This window comes from Hylobates moloch, unplaced genomic scaffold (assembly GCF_009828535.3).
Source record: "Hylobates moloch isolate HMO894 unplaced genomic scaffold, HMol_V3 SCAFFOLD_1, whole genome shotgun sequence".
Classification (NCBI taxonomy): Eukaryota; Metazoa; Chordata; class Mammalia; order Primates; family Hylobatidae; genus Hylobates; species Hylobates moloch.
The window spans coordinates 32,188,983-32,201,365 of NW_026652276.1; the positions used below are offsets into that span (position 1 = coordinate 32,188,983).

At 39.2% G+C, this 12,383-nt stretch overlaps 1 protein-coding gene across 14 annotated transcripts in view; it reads right to left on the bottom strand.

The window, feature by feature from the left end:
* The window catches only part of UNC80 (unc-80 homolog, NALCN channel complex subunit), a 231,472-nt gene that overhangs the window by 201,561 nt on the left and 17,528 nt on the right, over positions 1-12,383 (bottom strand). For 13 of the 14 annotated variants that reach the window (XM_032754682.2, XM_032754681.2, XM_032754680.2 and 10 more), the window contains exons 6-7: positions 10,313-10,386; positions 5,717-5,856 (exon numbers count right to left, since the gene is read on the bottom strand). In XM_032754682.2, the coding sequence (XP_032610573.1) occupies positions 5,717-5,856; positions 10,313-10,386 (214 nt within the window). Of the gene's footprint in view, positions 1-5,716; positions 5,857-10,312; positions 10,387-11,886; positions 11,981-12,383 lie in introns of those variants that run through there. The other variant, XM_058438888.1, reaches the window with a different exon arrangement.

Below are 12,383 nucleotides of genomic sequence, written 5' to 3' on the forward strand. Positions count from 1 at the left end.
TGAACTGCTAAGCAACTTCAGCAGTCTCAGTATACAAAATCAATGTGCAAAAATCACAAGCATTTCTTTACACCAACAATAGGCAAGCAGCGAGCCAAACGATGAACAAACTCCCATTCACAATTGCTACAAAGATAATAAAATACCTAGAAATACAGCTAACAAGGGATGTGAAGGATCTTTTCTAGGAGAACTACAAACCACTGCTCAGGGAAATAAGAGAGGACACAAACAAATGGAAAAACATTCCATCTTCCTGAACAGGAAGAATCAATATTGTGAAAATGGCCACACTGCCCAAAGTAATTTATAGATTAAATGCTATTCCCATCAAACTACCATTGACGTTCTTCACAGAGTTAGAAAAAAACCTTATTTTATTTTTTAAAAAATAAAATAATGAATTTAAAATAAATTAAATTTAAAATTTATTTTAAATTGTATATGGTATCAAAGAAGTATCAAAGGAGACCAGTAGGCTGGGCACGGTGGCTCACGCCTGTAATCCCAGCACTTTGGGAGGCCGAGGTGGGCGGATCACAAAGTCAGGAGATCAAGACCATCCTGGCTAACACAGTGAAACCCTGTCTCTACTAAAAAAAAAAAAACAAACAAAAAATTAGCCAGGCATGGTGGCTGGTGCCTGTAGTCCCAGCTACTCAGGAGGCTGAGGCAGGAGAATGGCGTGAACCTGGGAGACAGAGCTTGCAGTGAGCCAAGATCATGCCACTGCACTCCAGCCTGGGCGACAGAGCAAGACTCCATCTCAAAAAAATAATAATAATAAAAATGAATAAATAAAAAATAAAAAAAGGAGACCCGTATAGCCAAGACAATCTTATGCAAAAACAACAAAGCTGGAGGCATCATGCTATCTGACTTCAAACAAGGCTATAGTAACCAAAACATCATGGTATTGGTACCAAAACAGACATATAGAGCAATGAAACAGAACAGAGACCTCAGAAATAACATCACACATCTACAACCATCTGATCTTTGACAAACCTGACAAAAACAAGCAATGGGGAAAGGATCTCTTATTCAGTAAATGGTGCTGGCAAAACTGGCTAGCCATATGTAGGAAACTGAAACTAGACTCCTTTCTTATACCTTATACAAAAATTAACTCAAGATGGATTAAAGACTTAAATGTAAAACCCAAAACCAGAAAAACCCTAGAAGAAAACCTAGGCAGTAGCATTCAGGACACATGCATGGGCAAAGGCTTCATGACTAAAATGCAAAAAGCAATTGCAGCAGAAGCCAAAATTGACAAATGGGATTTAATTAAACTAAAGGGCTTCTGCATAGCAAAAGAAACTATCATCAGAGTGAACAGGCAGCCTACAGAATGGGAGACAATTTTTCCAATCTACCCATCTGACAAAAGTCTAATATCCAGAATTTACAAGGAAGTTAAACATATTTACAAGAAGAAAAACAGACAAGTCCATCAAAAAGTGGGCAAAGGATATGAACAGACATTTCTCAAAAGAAGACATGTACACAGCTGACAAACATATGAAAAAAAAGTTCAACATCACTAATCATCAGAGAAATGCAAATCAAAACCACAATGAGAACAATGAGATACCATCTCATGCCAGTCAGAATGGCGATTTTCTTTTTTTTTTTTCTTTTTTTTTTGAGATGGAGTCTCTCTCTGTCGCCCAGGCTGGAGTGCAGTGGCGCAATCTCGGCTCACTGCAAGCTCCGCCTCCCGGGTTCACACAGAATGGTGATTTTCAAAAAATCAGGAAACAATAGATGCTGGTGAGGCTGTGGAGAAATAGGAATGCTTTTACACTGTTGGTGGGAATGTAAATTAGTTCAACCATTGTGGAAGATAGCATGGCAATTCCTCAAAGATCTAGAACCGGAAATACCATTTGACCAAGCAATCCTATTACTGGGTATATACCCAGAGGAAGATAAAGACACATGCACACATATGTTTATTGCAGCACTATTTACAATAGCAAAGACACGGAACCAACCCAAACACCCATCAATGATAGACTGGATAAAGAAAATGTGGTACATATATACCATGGAATACTATGCAACCATAAAAAGGAAAGAGATCATGTGCTTTGCAGGGACATGCATGAAGCTGGAAGCCATCATCCTCAGAAAACTAACACAGGAACAGAAAACCAAACACCACATTTTCTCACTCATAAGTGGGAGTTGAACATTGAGAACACATGGACACAGAGGAGGACTAACACACACTAGGGCCTGTGGTGGGGTTGGGGGTGAGGTGGGGGAACTTAAGGGACAGGTCAATAGGTGCAGCAAACCATCATGGCACTCATATACCTATGTAACAAACCTGCATGTTCTGCACGTGTCTCATTTTTTTGTTTATTTGTTTTTTTAGAAGAAATAAAGGAAAAAGAAGAATATTGTTTAACAATAGAAAGGAATGAATTACTAATACATGCCATAATGTGGATAAATCTCAAAAACATTATGCTAAGTGAAAGAAGCCAGATTCAAAAGGCCACAGACTGTATGAATCCATTTATATGAAATGTCTAGAAATGCAACCCAATGGAAATAAAAAGTATATTAGTGGTTATCTGGGGCTGGGTGTGGGAATGGGAGTGACACAAGGGATGGGCACAAGGGACATTTTTGGATGACGAAAATGTTCTTAAATTGGATTGTAGTGGTAGTTGCACAATTCTGTAAATTTACTAAAAATCATTAAACTGTGTATTAGTTTGTTTTCACGCCGTTGATAAAGAAATACCTGAAACTGGGAATATAAACAGGTTTAATTGGACTTACAGTTCCACATGGCTGGGGAGGCCTCAGAATCATGGCAGGATGTGGAAGGCACTTCTTACATGGTGGCAGCATGAGAAAAATGAAGCAGCAGCAAAAGAAGAAAACCCTAATAAACCTATCAGATCTCGTGAGACTTATTCACTGAGACTTATCATGAGAATAGTACAGGAAAGACTGACCCCCATGATTTGATAATCTCCCCATGGGTCCCTCCCACAATACATGAGAATTCTGGGAGAGACCATTCAAGCTGAGATTTAGTGGGGACACAGCCAAACCATATCATTCCACCCCTGGTGCCTCCAAGTCTCATATCCTCACATTTCAAAACCAACCATGCCTTCCCAATAGTCTCCCAGAGTCTTAACTCATTTCAGCATTAACCCAAAAGTCCACAGTCCAAAGTCTCATCTGAGACAAGGCAAGTCCCTTTGCTTATGAGCCTGTAAAATCAAAAGCAAGTTAGTTACTTCCTAGATACAATGGGGTATTGGGTAAACACAGCCGTTTCAAATGGGAGACATTGGCCAAAACAAAGGGGCTACAGGGGGCATGCAAGTCCAAAGTCCAGCGGGACAGTCAAACTTTAAAGCTCCAAAATGATCTCCTTTAACTCCAGGCCTCATATCCAGGTTATGCTGATGCAAGAGGTGGGTTCCCATGATCTTGGGCAGCTCCGCCCCTGTGGCTTTGGAGGGTACAGCCTCCCTCTCGGCTGCTTTCACAGGCTGGTGTTGAGTGTCTGCAGCTTTTCCAGGTGCATGATCCAAGCCGTCAGTGGAACTACCATTCTGGGGTCTGGAGGACGGTGGCCCTCTTCTCACAGCTCCACCTGGCAGCACTCCATTAGGGGCTCTGTGTGGGGCCTCTAACCCCACATTTCCCTTCCACACTGCCCTAGCAGAGGTTCTCCATGAGGGCCCTGCACCTGCAGCAAACTTTTGCCTGGGCATCCAGGAGTTTCCCTATATCTTCTGAAATATAGGCGGAGGTTCCCTAACCTCAATTCTTGACTTCTGTGCACCTGCAGGCTCAACACCACATGGAAGCTGCTGAGACTTGGGGCTTCCACCCTCTGAAGTCACATCCTGAGCTGTACATTGGCCCCTTTCAGCCACAGCTGGAGCAGCTGGGACCCACGGCACCAAGTCCCTCGGCTGCACACAGCATGAGGACCCTGGGCCCAGCTGACGAAACTGCTTTTTCCTCCTGGGCCTCTGGGCTTTTGATGGGAGGGGCTGCTGTGAAGGTCTCTGACATGGCTTGGAGACATTTTCCCCATGGTCTTGGGGATTAACATTGGCTCCTTGCTCCTTATTTATGCAAATTTCTGCAGTTGGCTTGAATTTCTCCCCAGAAAATGGGTTTTTCTTTTCTGTTGCATAGTCAGGCTGCAAATTTTCTGAACTTTTATGCTGTGTTTCCCTTTTAAAACTGAATGCCTTTAACAGTACCCAAGTCACCTCTTGAATGCTTTGCTGCTTAGAAATTTCTTCCGCCAGGTAACCTAAATCATCTCTCTCAAGTTCAAAGTTCCACAAATCTCTAGGACAGGGGCAAAATGCCACCAGCCTCTTTGCTAAAACATAACAAGAGTCACCTTTGCTCCAGTTCCCTACAAGTTCCTCACCTCCATCTGAGACCACTTCGGCCTGGTTTTATTATCTATGTCGCTATCAGCATTTTGGGCAAAGCCATTCAACAAGTCTCTAGGTAAAGTTCCAAACTTTCCCACATTTCCCTGTCTTCTTCTGAGCTCTTCAAACTGTTCGAATCTCTGCCTGTTACCCAGTTCCAAAGTTGCTTCCACACTTTTGGGTATCTTTTCAGCAATGCTCCACTCTACTGGTACCAATTTACTATATTAGTTACTTTTCATGCTGCTGATAAATACCCCAAACTGGGAACATAAGTTTAATTGGAGTTACAGTTCCACATGGCTGGGAAGGCCTCAGAATCATGGTGGGAGGTGAAAGGCACTTCTTACATGGTGGTGGCAAGAGAAAAGTGAAGAAGACGCAAAAGTGGAAACCCTGATAAACCCATCAGATCTCATGAGATTTACTCACTATCTTGAGAACAGCATGGGAAAGACCGGCCCCCATGATTCAGTTACCTACCCCTGGGTCCCTCCCACAACACGCAGGAATTCTGGGAGATATAATTCAAGTTGCGATTTAGTGGGGCACAGCCAAACCATATCAAACTGTAAACTTAAAATAGGTTAATTTTATAGTATATAAGTTACACCTCAATAAAACTAGTCTTAAAAATGTTCCCTTTTAAAATACTATGTATTACTAGGCTATAATTTTATTTGAAAGTAGGGATATACAAATGGTATCAGGAGCTCTTGCCCCATAGGTGGAGTGTCAAACCTCATGACTCCAGGTGTCCATAATTTCAACAGGGAATAAGAAGAAATAGACTATTTCTTGTTTCTGGGGAAGGTGTTTGTAAGCAAATTCACTATGTACACCAAATAACAAGGGTAGAGTTAGAATATTTACAAAGAATAGACTTTTAAATTCCTATGTAATTTAGAAGCGCTAATTTTAATACAAGGATCTAGTGGTATAAAATATCCTTATATATTAAAACAGATCCTTTAACATCTCTGCAACATAATCTTCTGATAGCATCACTTGAGTTCTGCACTTAAACATCTTAAGTAACACCTAATTCAGACATCTCATTAAATCAGAAGCATCTTTCCACTTTCACCCTAGTTTGTTTAAAGGAGAGCCATTCATAGCATATTTCTACAATTATTAATTATACTTTGACCAAGAAAATGTATACATATATTGTCCAAATACATATTTTAAGGAATAGAGGCTATCAAAGTAGTTAAAAATGCATATTTGATTTTTGGTGACCAGTGACACATTTTGTCCCTAACATTGCAATCAGGTACCTGGAATGTGATGGGCCTCTTTCCTGGGAAGTTTGGGAGGACAGACTTCCATCAAAGGAGTTTCCTCGGTGACAGCCTGAAATGGTGGCCTTGGGTGAGATGGAATCAGACTGGAATGTTTCACAAACCACCTGGAGTCCCTTTTGGAGGTAGAGATAGCAGATTAGGTTTTGTTTTTTGTTTTTTGTTTTCTTCTGTAGCTATATCATCTAGAATTAGCTACCATATTACCACATGGTTCCATACATGGGTTTTTTTTCACTGTAGTTAATTATGATATTATAGGCCAAGGAATTTTAACTTCATCTCAGAGAGAATAGAAACAGACTTCTGGGGATCACCTGTGTCATTTCAAGCATCAGGCAAAGTAATTTCATATATTTTATTTCATTTTATTCTTAATTTCTTTTTCATCTCCATACCCAGTATCTACAGGAGAGTTACACATCAAGAATTCATTATACCGAGGTGAACTGAATAGAAGCATGAGGTAAAATGGAAGCACCAGGTTAGTAGGAGCTAATCAAAGTGAAGCCAGAACATGAGAACAAAAGTGCAAGGTTAACTTTTTCTTCATTCATCAATGCAGAGATGCAATACACTTTTCTAATCGGACACAATGACCTTTATTCTGATTTATAAGTACACATTCAGCAGTTCTGTTACCAGGTAGCTTATTTTAATTACATTTAGCTGATAAATGTAATTCTGCCCAGGTAATGTGAGATATTTTTCCATAGGCATTATAGGTGAAATTCTTCACTAAAGTATAAAGACTCTCAACAATCTATCTGGAAGGTTAGCCCTTACAATTTTAATTTTTACACACAAAATAAGGCATTATTCAATCGTGATGGACAGAGAGATAGATACAGTTAGAAATTTCATGAATTAAGTCTTCTGAAGTTGACCATAAAATTCTTTAGCATAAGCATACTATCTGTGCCTCATGTTAGGTGATTTGAGAGATTTAAAAAATTAGATGAATCTGACCCTTAAACTCATGAGCTTACAGTTATGTCTGAAGACAGGTAAGTATAGGTCAGAGAAGCATGTCCAATAGAAAGATAATGCAAGCCACAAACAGCCACATATCTGATTTTAAATTTTGTAGAGGCCACATTAAAAACAGTGAAAAGGAACAGGTGAAATTGTTTATAATAATATATTCTTTTTAACCCCTAATTATCATTTCAACATAGAATCAATATAAAAAGTATTAAGATGGGACCGGGCGTGATGGCTCATGCCTGTAATCCTAGCACTCTGGGAGGCAGAGGCAGGCGGATCACGAGGTCAGGAGATTGAGACCATCCTGCCTAACATGGTGAAACCCCGTCTCTACTAAAAACACAAAAAATGAGCCGGGCGCGGTGGTGGGCGCCTGTAGTCCCAGCTACTCAGGAGGCTGAAGCAGGAGAATGGCATGAACCCGGGAGGCGGAGCTTGCAGTGAGCCAAGATTGCACCACTGCACTCCAGCCTGGGCGACAGAGCGACACTCCGTCTCAACAACAAAACAAAACAAAAAAAGTATTAAGATGTTTACTTTTTTTTTCTTTCTTTCTTTTAAGACAGGGTCTCGCTTACCCAATCTGGAGTGCAGTGGTGTGATCTTGACTCATTGCAGCCTCCATGTCCCAGGTTCGGGTGATCCTCTCCACTTAGCCTCCCAAATAGCTGGGACTAGAGGCATGTGCCACTATGTCCTGCTCATTTTTCTATTTTTAGTAGGAGCAGAGTTTTGCCATATTGCCCAGGCTGGTCTCAAACTCCTGGGCCCAAGTGATCTGCCTGCCTAAGCCTCCTAAAGTGCTGGAATTACAGGTATGAGCCACTGCGCCAAGTCTACATTCTATTTTATACTACATCTTCAAAATCTGATGTACATTTTACACTGTCAATTCAGACTAGCTGTATTTCAATTGTTCAATAGCCACATGGGCCTAGAGGCTATCATATTGGACAGTGCAGGCTTAGACTAATTAGACAAGAGTTTAGGGGGAATTGGGAATTGAGATCTTTTTTTTTTTTTGAGACGGAGTATTGCTCTGTCACCCAGGCTGGAGTGCAGTGGCGCGATCTCAGCTCACTGCAAGCTCCACCTCCTGGGCTCAGGCCATTCTCCTGCCTCAGCCTCCCGAGTAGCTGGGATACAGGCGCCTACCAGCACACCTGGCTAATCTTTTTGTATTTTTAGTAGAGACAGGGTTTCACCGTGTTAGCCAGGATGGTCTCGATCTCCTGACCTCGTGATTTGCCTGCCTCGGCCTGAATTGAGATCTTAATTGGTCCTTAAAAGGATAAAATTTAGACGAAGGAAAGAGAAGATTCCAGTTAGAGGAAACAATCTGAGCAAGGATTTGGAGGCTAAAATGAGCAGGCACTGTAAGTTAGAGACAATAGATAACTGACTGAAGGGATAATCAGAGACAGGGTCACTTAACAAAGGTGGTGCCAAGTGGTGGGAGGCACAAAAAAAAAAACAGGGAGAGGAATTTGATCTTGCAGTGACAGTCAATAGGATCCACTATAGGTTCCTAAGGAGAAAGGGACATGATAAAAGATGGCATTTGCATAAAATGCCTTATGTGGAATGGTGAGTTAATAAATAAATGATGTATTAGGAAAATTAGTCAGGAATTATTAATGGTATTTATGTGAAGAAGAAAAGTCTAGAAGTATAAAACTCAATTAGGTAGGTTCAGCTGCAATTTAGTTATGAGGGCCTGGATTTAGAGGATAGTAGTGGGCATAAAGAATAAAGAAAACGGCCGGGCGCGGTGGCTCAAGCCTGTAATCACAGCACTTTGGGAGGCCAAGGCGGGTGGATCACGAGGTCAGGAGATGGAGACCATCCTGGCTAACACGGTGAAACCCCGTCTCTACTAAAAAATACAAAAAAATTAGCCGGGCGTGTTGGTGGGCGCCTGTGGTCCCAGCTACTTGGGAGGCTGAGGCAGGAGAATGGCGTGAATCCAGGAGGTGGAGGTTGCGGTGAGCCGAGATCGCGCCACCGCACTCCAGCCTGGGGGACAGAGAAAGACTCCGTCTCAAAAAAAAAAAAAAAAAAAAGAATAAAGAAAACATCTGAGCAACATAACGAAAAGAAGACAATATGACTTAGCAGGAAACCAAATCGAGAGGATTAAGTATAACATAATATGAGATGTATGTATCTCATTGTATCTAAGATGTCATCATTTAGAAGACATACCATTATTTTATGTAACATTAAGAAAAAAAACACCCTGTTAATTAAACTAGGACATATTACTTCTATCATTGAGGATTTTTTATTTTATACTAGTTGAAAGAGCTATTTTACATTTATTTAGGCACAGCTTTTTAATTATATTTCCATCCTGTGTATATGTAACAGGAAAGAATAAGTGAAATAAATTGGTGTAGGTATTCCTAAAACTTCTTCACATTTAAAATTTTCAACCCAGAATTGTTAATACTTGAGTTTTTCCAAAGAATAACCTCCTCTGTATCAAGAGTGTTATCTCTTAAAATACTGCTCCACTATTCCCTCTGACGTATGCTTATAATCCACCTACCCTGATGATGCAAATTTAGGTGCTGGAAATGACCAAATTCATGCTGCACAAGAATTACAACCATTCATGCTGCACAAGAATTACAACCATATCAAGACAGCTACCAGTAGGGAGATCATAAGAGGCCAAAGATTGTCAAGCATACTCAATCTCAAAGATGTTAAATGTGAAAAATATACACATCTTACAGCATATAAATCGCAGCGTCTGTACTTAGTAATTGCTCAGTAAATGGTAGATGTAATAGGACTCCAAAATTTCCAGGTTGGAGGGTAAAAAGGGTGATAATCTTCCTGAGTAATAACAGTTGGAAAGAGGATCCAATTTTGATGGAAGGCAGCAAATTTCAGTTTGCACATGTTGAATTGAAAGTGAAAGCAGGTCAATTAATGCCATAAGTTAATGGTAGTATCAATTTCTATGTAGCTTTCAATTACTCCGGCCTTCATTTCTTTCTTTTCTTTATCAAACGTGACAAATTTGTACTGAATTACATTCTGCATCTTATATCATATTTTGCATCTTCTGTTTTATGTGGGTTAGTCTTGACCCCTCATTAAACTTTAGATTCCTTAAGGGGTAGGACTATCTTATAACTCCTTCCAACTCTCTCTTTCTGACCTCTGGCAGCATTATTCTACCTACATTAGAGTTACTTAACAAGCATTAGGGGATTCAGTAATTGAGAACAAGGTGATATGTTATTTAATCTGGAATGTAATGATAACTAACACTTACTGAGTGTTACATGTTAGCCATTGAGATAAAGCACAACTCATTACACACTAACCACCGAGATAAAATGCTAGTCGTATATGGTCTTATTTCCACACCTCCACGCTTTGGGGAGATACAGAAAATTAATTTTCATACACAACTGATAAAAAACCTGAAGCTGTTAAAAGTTGCACATTCAGAAAGGAGGAGTGGCTTTGAGCCTGGTAGTGATTCCAGAACTCATGTCTTTCCCTTCACACTACACTATGTCCAAGGACTTTCTGCCTCCCTTCTTCTTATGATTATAATAAACTAACCTCTAAGTGTCTTGCGTCTTGATTTGGTGATTCACAGGTCCGGCTTTGACTGTTGATAGGAGAACTTCTCTTAGCTGAAAAGACGAAAGAAGTTCCATCGTTTTATAAGGTTATAAGTTCTTTTTATTTCATAAGTTCATTTCATTTTCAAATAGAAAAGCTATTTTAATAGAACCTTATTACTTTAAAAGAAGACATTAACGCATATTGTAAGAGAAACTCAAATAACCAATTCAAAAATCTTAGCATTTTTTGGTTATTAATGTAGATATTCATCTCTTCAGTCTGACTCAGTACGTTAAGGTGCTAAAAAGTTGGCAATACTAAAAATAACAATAATAGTTAACACCTACTCAGCACCTAATACATGCAAAGTTCTCTAAGCATTTTACATATACAGTCATGCATCACTTAAGGACAAAGATACGTTCTGAGAAATGTGTTGTTAGGCAATTTCATCATTGTGCAAACATCATAGAGTTTACTTACACAAACCTAGATGGTATAGCCACCTACACATCTAAGCTATATGACATAGCCTAGCGCTTCTAGGCTACAAACCTGTACAGTATGTTACTGTATTGAATCCTGTAGGCATTTATAACACAATGGTATTTGTGTATCTAAACATAGAAAATATACAGTAAAAATACAGTATAAAAGATAACAAACTATACACCTACATAGAGCACCTACCATGAATGGAGCTTGCAGGAATGGGCGTCGCTCTGGGTGAGTCAGTGAGTGAGTAGTGAGTGAATATGAAGTCTTTGCTAAATTTATTTTTTAAGAGTTTTTATTCTTTAATAATAAATTAACTTTAGCTTACTATAACTTTATAAACTTTTTAGTTTTTTAAACTTTTTGACTCTTTTGTAATAATGCTTAGCTTAAAACAAATACATAATATAGCTGCACAAAAATATTTGATTTCTTTATAACTTTATTCTGTAAGCTTTTTAATATAGTCATATATTTATAAATTTATGTATTTATTTTACTTTTATTTGTATATTTTTTATATTTTATACTTTTAATATATTTTATAGTATATATTATTATATATACTAGTATGTAGTATGTATAGTACGTACTAAAAAGTATAAAAGTATATTTTATGCTTTTTATATACTTATAAACTTATATACTTATTTTATACTTTTTTTTAAAACTTTTTTTTTTTTTTGAGATGGAGTTTTGCTCTTGTTGCCCAGGCTGGAGTGCAATGGTGCGATCTCGGCTCACCGCAACCTCCACCTCCCAGGTTCAAGCCATTCTCTTGCCTCAGCCTTCCCAAGTAGCTGGGATTATAGGCATATGCTACCAAGCCCAGCTAATTTTGTATTTTTAATAGAGATGGGGTTTCTCCGTGTGGATCAGGCTGATCTCGAACTCCTCACCTCAGGTGATCCGCCCACCTCAGCCTCCCAAAGTGCTGGGATTACAGGCGTGAGCCACCACGCCCAGCCAACTTTTTTGTTTTAAAACAAGTGCAGCTACTGCTTAGTATGTGCCAGGCATTCCTATTTTTGGTTAAAAACAAGACACAAACACACACATTAGCCTAGGCCTACCCGGCATCAAGATCATCTGTATCACTGTCTTCCACCTTCATGTCTTGTCCCAAAGGAAGGTCTTCAGGGGCAATAACACACATGGAATTGTCATCTTTTATGATAACAATGCCTTCTTCTGCAACATCTCCTAAACGACCTGCCTAAGATTGTTTTACAGTTAACTTTTTAAAAATAATAAAAATAGATAGTAGGAGTAGAAGAAATATACTCTAAAATAACAATGAAAAGTATGGTATAGTAAATACATAAACCAGTTATATACTTGTTGGTTATTATTATAAAGTATTATGTGCTGTATACAATTGTATGGGCTATACTTTTATAAAACAGGCAGTGCAGTAGGTTTGTTTAAACCAGCATCACAAACACATGAGTAATTCCTTGCACTATGTTACCATGGCTACGAGACCACTAGGTGACAGGAGTTTCTCAGCTCCATTATGATCTTATGGGACTACTGTTGTATACACGGTCATTGACCAAAATGCTGTTAT